The sequence below is a fragment of the Colobus angolensis genome, unplaced genomic scaffold (assembly GCF_000951035.1).
Source record: "Colobus angolensis palliatus isolate OR3802 unplaced genomic scaffold, Cang.pa_1.0 Scaffold51, whole genome shotgun sequence".
Taxonomy (NCBI): domain Eukaryota; kingdom Metazoa; phylum Chordata; class Mammalia; order Primates; family Cercopithecidae; genus Colobus; species Colobus angolensis.
Genome location: NW_012118599.1, coordinates 13,616,926 through 13,632,022, shown reverse-complemented (window position 1 = coordinate 13,632,022; position 15,097 = coordinate 13,616,926). Strand labels below are relative to the sequence as shown.

Genomic DNA, 15,097 nt, shown 5'->3' with positions numbered 1-15,097 from the left:
TGGGGGCGGGTGCCTGTATTCCCAGTTACTCGGGAGGCTGAGGCAGGAGAAGGGCGTGAACCCGGAAGGCGGAGGTTGCAGTGAGATGAGATCGTGCCACTGCACTCCAGTCTGGGAGACAGAGTGAGACTCGTCTTTAAAAAAAGTGTGAAAAACTGAGGAATAATATACATTTCTCAGGGTGATGACGGCAGCCTCCAAAGGACTTCAAGTGAAAGAGCCTTACAAATTTTCAACCCCCTCTAAAAAACATATACAAATGTATGGTAAAGTAGAAAACTCAAGCACAGGATGCCCAAAGCTAATATTCACCTTCTGCTTCTGGGAAGCACGGTTCTTCTCATCAGAGATCTTCTCTGGATTATATCTTATGAGTGACGGAATGGACACCTGAACAGGCACTTGGGCCACAGCAATTGAGCCTCGCACAGACTCTTTCTGCTTAGGCTTATCAGGAGTCACAGTGGGGATCACACGCAGATTGGGACGGCTACGAGTAGCTTGTTTGGTTACTGGCATTATCCTGTGTGGTTCAGGTACAGGGTGGTTTGATGGTTGAGAGGTGGGATACATGGGCCATCTTGAGGCTGCATATGCCATGTAATGCCTATAGGCATCAAAGGAGGCAGGGGGAATGGCAGGTCCCTGGTAATTTGGAGGTATCCGAGCTGCAGCAAACTGAGAGGCCCTTGGCATGTGAAACTGAGATAAAGCAGCAGTGTGTGGAAGTCTAATTGGGGCAGATGGGGCTGATGGCAACATGCATCTGACTGCAACAGATGACTGAAATCCACTACCAACCACCTCTGGTCCTGAAATATGACCCACTGGATGGTCAGACTTTAGGAATGGAGGGCTATTTTTTGTGAGCAGGTAAGGATCCACAGGAGAAGGTGGGTGGGGATGGGACACCTCTGGAGAGTGGGTATTGCTATGATGTGCCTCCCTGCTCTCTAGTCTGTGGGGATCTGAGGAACGTCGATCAGCTGAGAAGCAGTGGTCAACTGAGGAACAGCGGTCAGCTGAGAAGCGGTGGTCAACTGAGGAACAGCGGTCAGCTGAAAAGTATCGGTCAACTGAGGAACGGCGGTCAGCTGAGGAGCGTAATGATGGCTTCTTGCCATGAAGTCGTTCCTGGGTGCGTGCAGCCAACTGACTAATCTCCGCTACTCCAATATCCAGCCCTATTGTCTTGAGCAAGTCATGGATCTTCGCATATTCTGGATTGGTCTCTTCTAGTGATTCCAGCTTTACAGCTGGAGCTGAAGACGGCAGGGAGCTTGCCTTCTGCCTCGTAACTTCACTCTCAGAGCTCCCAAGGGGCTTTGGTAGAGATTCTGCCTTTAAATCCTCTTCTTCATCCCCATAGAGAAATTTCTCCTCATCTTCAATGTCAGGAAAGCTACGTCGCCTTTTTTCCTGTGTACTAGTAGAATCAGCCAACATGCTCAGAATGCGGGAAAAACCACTGCCATCCTGGCTAGCTCTCTCATGGGGCAGCAGGAAGTCTGTGTGTCGCTCAGGTCCCTCGGCCTTCAAATCCAAATTATCCTTGTGGCATAGAAAACTTCCAAATTTTTCTCTGAGAGGACTGTTGTCTTTGGGAATCCCAGGAAGAGGACCCCATTGGTAGAGGTTGCCCTGAGGTTCCTTCAAGGCAGTCTCTACCATAGTCCCCTTGTTTTCAATCTCTGAGGCAAAAGCAGCAATAGCACCACTTAGTGGAAGGGATGGGTGCCCAGAGTAGAGAGGGTGATCTTGGCTGGAGCTGGTACTGCTGGAAAAACTCTCAAGCTGCAAAGACGAACACAACTGATTTAGTCTTACGCAGAATCTCAGAACATTAGTAACTGAGATAAATTACGTAAATACTTTGGTCTTCCTGAATTAACAGGTGAGATATAAGTATGGATAAAAGGGAGGACGAATATCCTTAGCCAGATTCAAAATGTGAGTCACCTTATCTCCACATGTCTCTGCTGTTAAGAAGGAGAAACAGGAAGTGAGGCAACCTGGATGGAATCCTCACCTTTATCTATGTGTTAAAAGGAATTTGAATTCAAAAGAATTTTAGAGATCTCCTAAGCTTGTTTTCTTTTCTATGGATCCCCCAAAGAAAAAAAAAAAAAAAAGAGAGACAGCTGCTTTGGCTGAAGTGGGGACAGGAAACTCTGGAACACTAATTCATCAGCATTCCCTTGCTTGCGAACCTCTTCAGAAGCCTTTATCTCCTAAGAGGACAGCTAAAAACTAGTGGTCTTTCCACTAGTGGTCTCACCATCCTTTCACAGGTGAGGGAAAAATATCAAGGCTCAGAATGGTGAGGTGACTTGTCTAAAAATCACAGTAAGTTGGTGGCAGAAGAGGGTCCAAAATCAGAATCACCTGATTTCTAGTTCAGTGTCCTACAACTCATACATCTTGTCTTCTCTCTAAAGAGAGATGAGAAAATTGAGGTCACCTCCTCCCTTTGCCCTTCAAGCTTCATTTCCAACAAACCCATATTCAAAGACTGCCAAAGGATAATCCAATTTAAGGAAAAAAACTTATAGTAGATACTCTCCAAAATATCTATTTATTAATATAAAGCCTAATACACAGCAATATAACCCTCTACTGATGCATTAAAAGGCCTACAGTTTCGTTTGGAGAGTCCTAGAAGGTGTAGCTCACAGTCCTAGAAGGTATAGCTTACAATGTTGGTCCAGCATATATTACAAAGACACTATTAGAAACATAGCCCACAGGAAAGTAAACAGGCATTAAGATATTTAGAGAGACTAGCAAGATGCCCTATAAGAAATGCAGCACGCCCTACAAGAAATGCAGCAGAGACCTGCATGGAAGGCTCCATTATGTCCACCTCAATCCGCTTCTTCAAAATGGACTTCTTGGGCATCACAGATACTTCTTCAGGCCGATGCAAAGAATATCCTGGCTCTGATGCTGTTAGGACACCTGACAATCCAGGGATGGAACAGCCAGTACCACCACCATCAACTCCAACCAGCTCCTGACTCAAGCTCCTACTTCGCTCCTCCTCTTCCTCTCGCTTTCGTCTGGCAAGATCCAGTTCTCGAAACTCAGGGTCGAGAAACCTAGGACTTGGGCTTCGTCTACGCTGTCGATAGTTGCGAGTTCCAGATGTAAAACTTGGGTGATCCCCTCCCATGCTGTTAATCTTCACTGTGTCATCATAACGGGGTCTTTTGGCCTCCCGGTTCCTTTCTTCAGATCGTATAGAGTAGCCTTTAAGTTTTTCTCGATTCCGTTCTGTTCCCCGCAAAAGCTCATCATGACAACTGATATGGGGACTATAATCAGATCGATGCAGTAAAGTTTCTTTTGTTCGGTAGTCCTCATCCAGTTGTCCCAAGAAGGGACTGAGAGGCCCTTCCTCCTGGGAAATATATCGCTCAAGACCCCGAGAACACTGGGAGCTTCGAGTGAAGACAGAATCATCAGTCAGGTCATCCCTGAGGAAAAAGAGAAGCATCACTGAACACAATGGACTTTGTCAAGGGGGCTATAAAATGCTTAAGGCAAAAGCCTATTATCATGAAGTCCAAGAACATTTCCTCTCCCTTTCCCTAGGGTGCAAGCAGCTTTGGCCTCTAACCAAGAGTTAATATTACCAATATATCTAGACAGAGTTCTTGGGTAATATCTTTGACTAGACTTGGGGCATGCAAAACATCATGCAAGTTACACAACTCCACACAAGCTAAATTCTAGCTATTTGCTTGCTACTGAAAGTGTAGTGTGGACCAAAGAGCATTAGCATTACCTGGGAACTATTTAGAAATACAGCTTCTCAAAGCTCCACCCCAAGCAGATCTGAACTAGAATATGCATTTTAACAAGATCTCAAGGTGATTTTTTTGTACTTTAAAGTTTGAGAAACACCAGTCCAGATCAATGAGATTTTTTTATTTTGTTTTGTTTTGTTTTGAGACAGAGTCTCGCTCTGTCGCCCAGGCTGGAGTGCAGTGGCGTGATCTTGGTTCACTGCAACCTCCACCTCCCTGGTCCAAGCGATTCTTGTGCCTCAGCCTCCTAAGTAGCCGGGATTACAGGTATGCACTACCACGCCGGCTGATTTTTTTTTTGCATTTTTTTTTAGTAGAGATGGGGTTTCACATGTTGGCCAGGCTGGTCTCGAACTCCTGACCTCAGGTGATCCGCCCGCCTCAGCCTCCCAAAGTGCTGGGATTACAGGTGTAAGCCTCCGCACATGGCTCAGAACAATGGTTTTAAAGCTGTGTTCCAGAGGTTGTAAAGAGTGCTCAGGAGCTACCAAAAGAAAGGAGGTACTAAAAAAGCAGAACCAGCAGGGCTCTGGACCTTCTACCCCAGTTAAATCATACTATATCCAACTTTAAGTCTGTATATTAAGGTTCTAACAATTCAATTGGAAAAAAAGTTTCACTATAGGGTAACTTTTTTAAAAAACGATTATTCTAATTAGCATGATTTTCTCATAAATTTTAAAGGTTCTCCAATGCTTTGCCTCGATGATTCACATATTAAAAACCAAAAAACTCTCTCACAGCCTGTTTTGTCACCCTCTTTGCCTTCTCTGGAAATCTACAAAAACTCTGCTATTCTCGGGCTTAGAAACGAGAAAGTGATGGTTTGGTTCACCATACATTTTTATTTCATTAAATACAAAGGTCTCAGACCTTTGAGGCATGAGGCAAAAATCCAGGATGGGACATCTCTTCTTTTAGCTGAGAACTCTATACCACACCCATACCACACCCAATAGTCCTAACCTTCTCGGGCGCTATGGCTATGACACAAAATGAAAGTTTCTGATTTAAATCATAGACAGAAATAAAGATCCTCTAGCACTTTATGTACGAAATTTCTAAATAATCTGAATAAAAAATAAAGGTTCTTACATGTCACTCACATTCCAGAGTGAATTATCAACTAGAGGATGGTAACTATTAGTGTCTTCTGCAGTTTCTAGTAGCTACTTTTGTTTTTTGTGAGTTTCTAGAAATGACTTTTCCTAGTTTTTTTAGTAGTTGCTTTCCTATCTCTGAGACTATGCCAGCAGAACCTCAAAACATTGCCTTTTCTTATTCACCAGCCTGCCTTTGTTCAAAGTTGTAGACCTAGGAATAAATTTATGAAAGGTTATCAAGGACAAACTTTATTTACCTTCTCTAACAAGAATGCCACCTGTGGGAATCTAGGTTTCTGTTACCCACCTTCTTCCCAAGAATTTGGGAAATGTTGAGGTTTCAATGTAGTATGAAATAGGAATAAATGGGAATAAACCAAGGATGATTTCTGAAATCAAACTGGGGTAAAAATTTTTCTCTATAGGTCTGTCAGCCATAAACACACCTATTTCCAGAGAGGAATGTTCATGAGTTGAGTCACTCCATTGTCAAAACACCATTTACCACACAAGAAGTCTCTGATCATATTAGTATAGGGAGAGAAAACATAAGCTCGATGAGGAGTGGCAAATTCATTCACACTCCGACATTCAGCTCCCCACTAGAACTATTACATGTCACCATGAAATGGCATACTAGCCCAATATCTAATCCAGTACTATCAAGAAGCTATAAATGAGATGGCTCTCAAAAAGCCTCCATCCAGACTTGGAATCTCCAGTAGAATGAGACAGAAAAAAGGCATAAAAACAGTTTTCTTAATAAAGCTATCACATATATGTAGGCATAAATCAGGTTGCTTATTAGAAGCTCATGTCGTCCTTCCCCAGAACTCCAAAAGGATATGAGAACAGAACTGGCTGTAGTAAGAGTGAGCCCTAAAAAGAGTACAATCTCCTATACCCTGAAAGAGTCCAGCGATGGACACTCCCTGAAAGCCTTGGTTAAGAGTTCAACTGTTTTCTAAAATAAGGTCTATCTATTTAAAAAACTGATTGCTGGAGTTGGGTAATGAGGACATGGGGGTTCACTATACTATTCTACATTTTTGTGTTTACAAATCTCTGTTAAACAAGTTTTAAAAAAAAATGTATATATGTCCATATAAAAACTTTTATACCGATGTTCAGAGCAGCATTAATGCTAATTATTAATTAGCATTAATAATTGCTAAAAGTGAAAAGAATCCAAATGTTATCCATTCATTCACCACTGATGAATGGATAAACAAAACGTGGTATACCCATACAATAAAATATTATCAGCGATAAAAAGGAATGCTACAAACACGGATGAACCTTAAAAAAAAAATCCTAAGTGAAAGAAGCCAATCACAAAAGACCACATATTATATGATTCTATTTATATGAAATGTCCAGAATACGCAAATCTGTAGAGACAGAAAGTACATTAGTGATTGCCCACGGCTGGAGGTAGGGCGGGAGGGAGTAATGGCTGAAGGCACAGAGCTTCTTTCTGGTACAATAAAAATGTTCTAAAATTTATTGTAGTGAGGGATGCACAACTCTGAATATACCAAAAATCACTGTACACTTTAAATGGGTGAATTATATAGTATACAAATTGTATCTCAATAAAGCTGTTAAAAAATGTATATATATTTTAAAAGGTCCTTCAGAGCCTAAACTCTCTATTCTTTTCTGTTGATGAGACCCAAAAATGCCCCGAGAAAGCTGTTTGCTTCTATTCCCTAGAGTAAATCAGAGGGGAAAAAAATCCTACTCCTTCAATCTATCAGAATAAGGACAAGGAATTAGGAGATAAGCTGGGCACAGTGGCTCACACCTGTAATCTTAGCACTTTGAGAGGCCAAGGCAGAAGGACTGCTTGAGGTCAGGAGACTAGCCTGGACAACATAGATAGACCCCCAATTTCTAAAAATTTCTTTTTTAATTCACCAGGTAAGGCAGTGTAGCCCACAGTCCTAGCTACTCTGAAGACTGAGCTGGGAGGACCACTTGAGCTCAGGAGTTTGAGGTTACAGTGAACTATGATCACGCTACTGCACTCCAGGCTGGGCAACAGAGCGAGACATTGTCTTTTAAAAAGATAATGATTTTTTAAAAATAAACAGCTCCATGAATGGAACATTAAATGTGCAAATTACTTTGATGAACAGGAGAAATCAACCTCACATCCACAGGTCTTTAGAAGCCAAGTGTTTTAGAATTTTTCACATTACCTGTTCATGTTCCCTTTTGAGAAGAATTACAGTCCTACATATAGGGCTGCTAAGCTGAAGAGACACTAAAACCCAACTTCGCTATCATCCAAACCTGATATAAAACTTAACAGATTCAATAAAGGAAGAGAAAGAATACTAGAGTCTCAGAAAAAAAACAAATAAATAAACATCTGGCCAGGCATGGTGGCTCACGACTGCAATCCCATCACTTTGGGAGGCTGAGGCAGGAGGATCACTTGAGCTCAGGAGTTTGCAATCAGCCTAGGCAACACAGTGAGAACCCCATCTCTACAAAAATAAAAAAAATTAGCTGAGCATCAGGTAGTGTGTGCCTGTATTCCTAGCTACTTGGGAGGCTGAGGCAGAAGAATCACTTGAACCCAGGAGTTAGAGGCTACACTAAGCTATGATTGTGTCACTGCACTCCAGCCTGGGTGACAGAGTGAGACCCTGTCTCTTAAAAATAAATTTAAAAGGGGTCGGGCGCAGTGGCTCACACCTGTAATCCCAGCACTTTGGGAGGCCGAGGTCGGTGGATCACGAAGTCAGCGGATCACAAGGTCAGGAGTTCAAGAACAGCCTGGCCAACACAGTGAAACCGCATCTCTACTAAAAATACAAAAAATTAGCCAGGTGTGGTGGCCCGCACCTGTAATCCTAGCTACTCAGGAGGCTGAGGCAGGAGAATTGCTAGAACCCGGGAGGCGGAGGCTGCAGTGAGCTGAGATTGTACCATTGCACTACAGCCGGGCAACAGTGCAAGACTCTGCCTCAAAAAATAAATTAATAAATATATTTTTTTTTTTTTTGAGACGGAATCTTGTTCTGTTGCCCAGGCTGGAGTGCAGCAGCCGGATCTCAGCTCACTGCAAGCTCCGCCTCCTGGGTTCACGCCATTCTCCTGCCTCAGCCTCCCGAGTAGCTGGGACTATAGGCGCCCGCCACCTCGCCCAGCTAGTTTTTTTGTATTTTTTAGTAGAGACGGAGTTTCACCGTGTTAGCCAGGATGGTCTCAATCTCCTGACCTCGTGATCCGCCTGTCTCGGCCTCCCAAAGTGCTGGGATTACAGGCTTGAGCCACCGCGCCCGGCCTAATAAATAATTTTTAAAAAACTAAACATCTACATACACTTCCTTTTTCTTTTTTTTTTTTTCTGAGACAGAGTCTTGCTCTGTGCAGTGGTGCAATCTGGACTCACTGCAAACTCTGCCTCCCAGGTTCAACCTTCTCCTGCCTCAGCCTCTGGAGTAGCTAGGAGTACAGGCATGCACCACCACTGGGTAATTTTTGTATTTTTGGCAGAGACAGGGCCTCACCATATTGGCCAGGCTGGTCTTGAACTCCTGACTTCAAGTGATTAGCCCACCTCAGCCTCCTAAAGTGCTGGGATTACAGGTGTGAGCCACTGCGCCAGGCCCAAACATCTACATACAAAGGATATAAATGGCCTGTATCATTGGTTGAAGACTAGACTCACTGTCAGGAGACATCCTGAGTATGCCAATGGTCCTGTGGCCTGGTTTTAATGGACAGTAATTATCCACACAAACCATACTGAACAAAAGGGAAAGAAGAGAAATGTGTAGGGGGCAACAGTATTTTTTAAATGGCCTTGTATCTCTGTTTAGAACCTCAATCTCACTTTCTCTAAAGTAGACCCGTGTCTCTGAAACACATGATTCTAGAAAGAAGACTGCTGCCCCAAACTCCCTAAGAGGAAAAATTTTAATGTTTGTAATTTAAAAATACAATTAGTTATCTGAAGCACACGTGCATAACAAAGTTTATGCAAAGGGGAAGTGACATCCTAGGCCTAAGAAGAGGAACTGCTGAAACTAACTCAAAACCTCAGCAAAGAATGAAGACAATCATACTACGTACCACCTACCCAGATTACCTACTCAATCATTTCCCAAAACAGAAGCAGCCAGAAGGGCAAGGGCTACTGCCTCAATTAAGTAATACAGTCACGTATCTCGAGGCCCTTTAGAAGCTTCAATGTTGTATGACATAAGACTATTCTGCCTTGCTTCTTCTATGAGAAAACACCAAATGGCGGATGATGTCAGTGGGAGGGGTGGAGTGGGGGCAGAGGCCCAGGGGCCCTGGGATAGGGAACCGCGGTGGCTTCCGCGGAGGGGCCGGGGTTGCAGCCGTGGATGGGGCTGAGGCCGCGGAGCTCATGGAGGCAAGGCCAAAGATAAGGAGTGGATGCCTGTCACCAAGCTGAGCTGCTTGGTCAAGGACATAAAGATCAAGTCCCTGGAGAACTATCTCTTCTCCCTGCCCATCAAGGAGTCTGAGATCACTGACTTTTTCCTGGGGGGTCTTTCTCAAGGATGAGGTGTTGAAGATCATGCCAGTGCAGAAGCAGACCAACACTGGCCAGTGCACCAGGTTCAAGGCATTTATTGCCATCAGGGATTACAATGGCCACATCGGTCTGGGCATTAAGTGCTCCAAGGAGGTGGCCACTGCCATACGTTGCTGGCCAAGCTCTCTATTCTCCCTGTGCACAGAGGCTACTGGGGGAACAAGATCCACAAGCCCCACATTGTCCTTTGCAAGGTGACAGGCCACTGCGGCTCTGTGCTGGTGCGCCTCATCCCTGCGCCCAAGGGCACTGGCATCGTCTTAGCCCGTGTCCAAGAAGCTGCTCATGATAGCTGGTATCCATGACTGCTACACCTCAGCCAGGGGCTGCACTGCCACCCTGGGTGGCTTTGCCAAAGCCACCTTTGATCCCATCTCTAAGACCTACAGCTACCTGACCCCCGATCTCTGGAAAGAGACTGGATTCCCTATCAGGAATTCACTGACCACCTCATCAAGACACACACCAGAGTCTCTGTGCAGAGGACCCAGGCTCCAGCTGTGGCTACAACATAGGGTTTTTATATAAGAAATATAAAGTGAATTAGGCCTGGGGAAAAAAAAAAAAGACTGTTCTGCCTTGCTTCACTGCATCCACAGCCAATGGAACTTTGAAGTATTACCAACGGCAAAACTGGTCCTCAGACTTCCTGCCCAGCTCTCCCCCACCCGCCTAGATATGCTCTGTTCAACACTGCAAGTGACAGTCTCAGTTTGAAACTACATTACATTGATTTATTGCTACTGCTACTCATTTGTCAAAACTCCCAACGTGCTGGGCAGAGACCATAACAGTCAAGGTCTCAGCTCTGAGAAAGAGTGCTTTCCTGAACTTCCATCCATACTTTGATTTTTGTGAGCTGAAAAACACCTGATGTGATTATTTACATTCTATATATGGTTAAGTTTCTAGCACCTGAAGTCTATATCCAACTCTCTTGGGTGTATCTACCCTTCCTCAGCACTCAATAGTTGTAAAATGATAACTGAACTTAAACATTTTTGAAGGTCTCTAGCTTTTTATTAATATTTTATCTACTTCACATCACATACACACATATATTAGACATGAACTTATCTAAACCCTTTCTGAATCTATGCTTCAGCCTGGATAAGCTAAAAAATAACACCATTTTAAAAAGACTTCCCATTTTGTCCAGAACTTTTCTTTGGAAAGGGACCTCTCATAGTTTCACTGTTTTTGAATTTATACCATCTCAACTGTTCTTGGTTTGGAGGACTCTGATTATGTCCCCTCAGCCTCTTCTTTCTAGTCAGACTAGGATGACCTTTTTAAAGTCTTTTTTTTTAATACAATTTATTCAGCAACAGAGTCTATACATCATTATACTCTTCCCACTTAGAAATTCTATCCCAATTCTATATTTTGTACTGGGCACGTGGCATAGGAAATAACTTTAGAGCTGGCACCATCCTTTCAAATATATCATTCAGAAAACAGCAACATTTCTGCCTTCAAGTACTAGTATAGTATGTCCTGCCGTAGGTGATGCCTACCTGTCCATGTCTTCCAGATTATCCACTGGTGACCCCAGCCGATCACTAAGCCGTCGCCGTTCTGGTGTGCTAACACAGAAGTGGTCATTGCCAACAGTGATCCTTAAGCTCTTTTCCAAAGAGTCAGAACGCAGACCAGGAGAGCGTCTCTACAAAAGTAAAAGATAATATGGTTAGTCAATAGGGTCAAGACATCCCTGTATCCAAAAACATTCTCCTCCCTAGTTACAAAGTTAGCCAGGCATGGTGGCTCATGCCTGTAAACCCAACACTTAGGGAGGCTGACATGTATAGGCCCAAGCAAGAACGTGAGACCAGTCTGGGCAACACAGACCCCATCTCAATTTAAAAAGTTTAAGGCCGGGCGCGGTGGCTCAAGCCTGTAATCCCAGCACTTTGGGAGGCCGAGACGGGCGGATCACGAGGTCAGCAGATCGAGACCATCCTGGCTAACACGGTGAAACCCCGTCTCTACTAAAAAATACAAAAAACTAGCCGGGCGAGGTGGCAGGCGCCTGTAGTCCCAGCTACTCGGGAGGCTGAGGCAGGAGAATGGCGTGAACCCGGGAGGCGGAGCTTGCAGTGAGCTGAGATCCGGCCACTGCACTCCAGCCTGGGCGACAGAGCGAGACTCCGTCTCAAAAAAAAAAAAAGTTTAAAATCATCAGGTGTGGGGTGCACACCACACCCATGGTCCCAACTACTCAGGTGGCTGAGGTGGGAGGATAGCTTAAGCTTGGGAGGTCAGGGCTGCAGTGAGCCATGACTGCACCACTGCACTCCAGCCTGGGCAATGAGCAGGACCTTGTCTCAAAAACAAAAAACGAAAAACCACCCCGCAAAGTTGGGGTTCAACAAGGTGAGAAATGGTTATGGTAAGACACTATTCCAAAAATAAAGCACTTTCTAAAAATTATTTTCTTAGAGATAAAAGCCCATACCTCTAACTCTCCTAAACAGTGACCTCTCATTCTTACTGGGCATGGGAAAAGAGAAGTGAATAAAGTCCCTGCTCTCAGAACCTACATATTTCTAGTGAAGGAGGGAAGCCAAAAAGAAGTTTAAAAAAAAAAAAAAAAAGTACTTCTGGTAAGTGCTATAAAGTCATTAAAATATGATATCATAAAAGGAGTTACTTCAGATAGGATGGTTAGAAAAGGTTTTTCTCAGGTGATAACCTGAGGCCTGAATGATGACATGTCAGCCTTGCAAAGAACAGGTAGAAGGATGTTTCAGGCAAAGGAAAGAATCACCTCAGTATTGAGTTTGGTGTATTTTCAGTAACAGAAAAGCGGCCAGTGTGGCTGCAGCAAAGTGACAGAAGAGGAAAAGATAGGCAGAAACCACGGTTGGGAAATTTGGATTTTATCCTTAGTGCAATTAAGTTACAGGAGGGTTTTACACAGGATAGTGTATCATCTGACTACATTTCTCCTCCAGATGCTTGCACAGCACACCCTCACCTCCTTCAGATCTTTATTCAAAAATCACCTTCCCAGAAGTCCTTCCCTGACTACTCTATCAAAAATTTTACCTCCCTGGGCCAGGCATGGTAGCTCATGCCTGTAATCCCAACATTTTGGGAGGCTGAGGCAGGAGAATCACTTGAAGCCAGGAGTTTGAGACCAGCCTGGGCAACACAGTGAAATCCCTCCCCACACCAAAAAATTTTTAAAAAATAAAATCAGCTGGGATGTGGTACATGCCTGTAGTCCCAGCTACTCAGGAGGCTGAGGTGGGAGGATCGTTTGAGCGTGAGAGTATGAGACTGCAGTGAGGTATGATCACACCACTACACTCCAGCATGGGTGACAGAGCACGACTCTATTAAACACACACACACACAAACTGTAACTCCCTTCTCTGCTTTTAGTACTTCTTTTATTCCTTTTTTTGAGACGGAGTCTCGCTCTGTCGCCCTCAGTCTGGAGTGCAGTGGCAGGATCTCAGCTCACTGCAAACTCCGCCTCCTGGGTTCATGCCATTCTCCTGCCTCAGCCTCCCAAGTAGCTGGGACTACAGGTGCCCGCCACACACCCGGCTAATTTTTGTATTTTTAGTAGAGATGGGGTTTCACCGTGTTAGCCAGGATGGTCTTGATCTCCTGACGTCGTGATCCACCCGCCTTGGTCTCCCGAAGTCCTGGGATTACAGGCGTGAGCCATGGCGCCCGGACCTATTTTTTAGTACTTCTTAGTCCTTCTTAGTACTTAATTACATTTAACATACCATGGCGTTTCTAACTTCATCTTATTATTCAACTCTCCCTGCTACAATACTAACTCTATAAGGATAGGAGTTTTTGCCTGGTTTGTACTTTGTTGTATCCCCAGGGCAGTCCAGAACAGTACCTAATGCAAAGCAGATGCTCAATAAATACATGTCAATGTATAAAGTGAGGGCTTAAAAATCATTTTGATTTCTGGGTACCCTCCAGAATAAACTGGAGGGTAGCAAGAGCGGAGCATAAAGGAGCCAAATACAATCCATGCAAGAAGTAATAGGGCTTAGACCAGAGTGATGGCAGGGGGAGGGCAGTTTTGGGGATGTATTCTACAGGTAAGGCTAATGGGTTAGACAGATGAGGCAATCTGACAAATCAGATGTGGGAACAAGGGAGATAATGACTTTTCTGATGTAAGCAATGGATGATGCTATTTACTCAGACAGAAAAGACCAGAGCAAATACATTGTGCATTGGAGAAGAAAAGGAGGTTGTGGAAACAAGCATTCTGTTCTTGCTTCCTCTGTAGTGACTGCCACCCACACTGGCACTGCTCAACTGAGTATCTTAACATAGTGACAAAACAACCCCTGACCAAAGTACTCACAGTACTTACATACATGTTAGAGAGCCACTCAAAAAAGCAGAACTTTGTTACTAAGTTGAAAAAAAGAGGTCGGGCATGGTGGTGGGCACCTGTAATCCCAGCTACTTGGGAGGCTGAGGTGGGAGAACTGATTGAACCCGGGAGGCGGAGGTTACAGTGAGCTGAGATCGCGCCATTGCACTCCAGCCTGGGCAACAGAGTGAGACTCTTTCTCAAATAATAATAAAAAGATTGAAGAACTAAAAATAAAACAAATTCCCAAACACCAGACTCTACCTAGAGGATCTCTTGGGGTGGTGGTTATGGTTAAAGGTCAACACTATTTCTAAAACTAAACTTAATCTCATGCTCCTCTAGCAGTGAAACATAGCAGTTCAAATCACGGGTTTGGGGAACTAGGAGGATCTGAGTTGAATCACAGCTCCACCACTTAGCCGTGTCACCTTAGTCGAGTTACTTGAATCTCTCTGGGTTGGTTCCTCGGCTGTACAACAAGGAATAATATTAACGGCCTCACTTCAAAGAGTTGTGAGGGTTAAAAGAATGTGTATAGTGAAGGGCTAGGCATAATTCCTGGCACAGAACTTGATTAAGAGTTAGTGGCTATGGCAATGACTGTGGTCCTGCACACTTCATTCCGAAGCAGCAGCTCCAATTCATTTAAGCTAACAGTTTACACTCTAGACGTAAAGCCTGGTAGGGTTCAAGTGTCCCTAACTCGCCACAAAAACTGACATTTCGGCTTTTTTTCCCTAAGATCCAGGGAGGCAGCTCAGGTTTAAGGGGATGAAAACTACGGAACCCCGAGGACACGTCAACTCTACAAAAAGTACCAAGGCACACGGTTTGGACGAAATGCCCCTCGCCTTGGCAAACTTTCCACACCTCACCCGGCGTGAGAGAAACAGCCTATTCCTAAGGAACGGAGCGCGCACTCCCGACCAGGCGCCCGTGCGCTCCCGAGTCCGTTATTGTGTCAACGCTCCCGGGTCTGACAGAAGCCTCCAAGCTCGGCATCCCCAGGGGAGTTGGCCGGAGGCTTCGCGCTTAAGACCCTGGTCTGGAGGCCCCGGGCGTTTCTGGAAACGGGAATTCCGGGCGAGGGGGCTGGGAGACGGAGGGAGTCCTGGACGAGGGGTGGGATTACCCGGCTGCCGCTGTCGCCTGGATGGTCTCCGCGGCCGTCCCGGGCATAGTCGGCGCGGGACTCCCCTCGGCTGCTGCCTCTGAAGCCGGCCGGGCCCGGCGGGAAGAG

General features: G+C 44.8%; 1 protein-coding gene and 1 pseudogene across 2 annotated transcripts in view; one reads left to right on the top strand and one right to left on the bottom strand.

Moving 5' to 3' along the window:
• The window catches only part of ZNF318 (zinc finger protein 318), a 41,154-nt gene extending 26,063 nt beyond the window's left edge, over positions 1-15,091 (bottom strand). The window contains exons 1-4 of one of the 2 annotated variants that reach the window (XM_011960384.1): positions 14,990-15,091; positions 11,012-11,160; positions 2,837-3,476; positions 313-1,794 (exon numbers count right to left, since the gene is read on the bottom strand). In XM_011960384.1, the coding sequence (XP_011815774.1) occupies positions 313-1,794; positions 2,837-3,476; positions 11,012-11,019 (2,130 nt within the window). In that variant the 5' untranslated portion in view covers positions 11,020-11,160; positions 14,990-15,091. Of the gene's footprint in view, positions 1-312; positions 1,795-2,836; positions 3,499-11,011; positions 11,161-14,989 lie in introns of those variants that run through there. The other variant, XM_011960383.1, reaches the window with a different exon arrangement.
• Positions 9,173-10,009, top strand: LOC105524917 (annotated as a pseudogene).
• Positions 15,092-15,097: the final 6 nt, after the last annotated feature.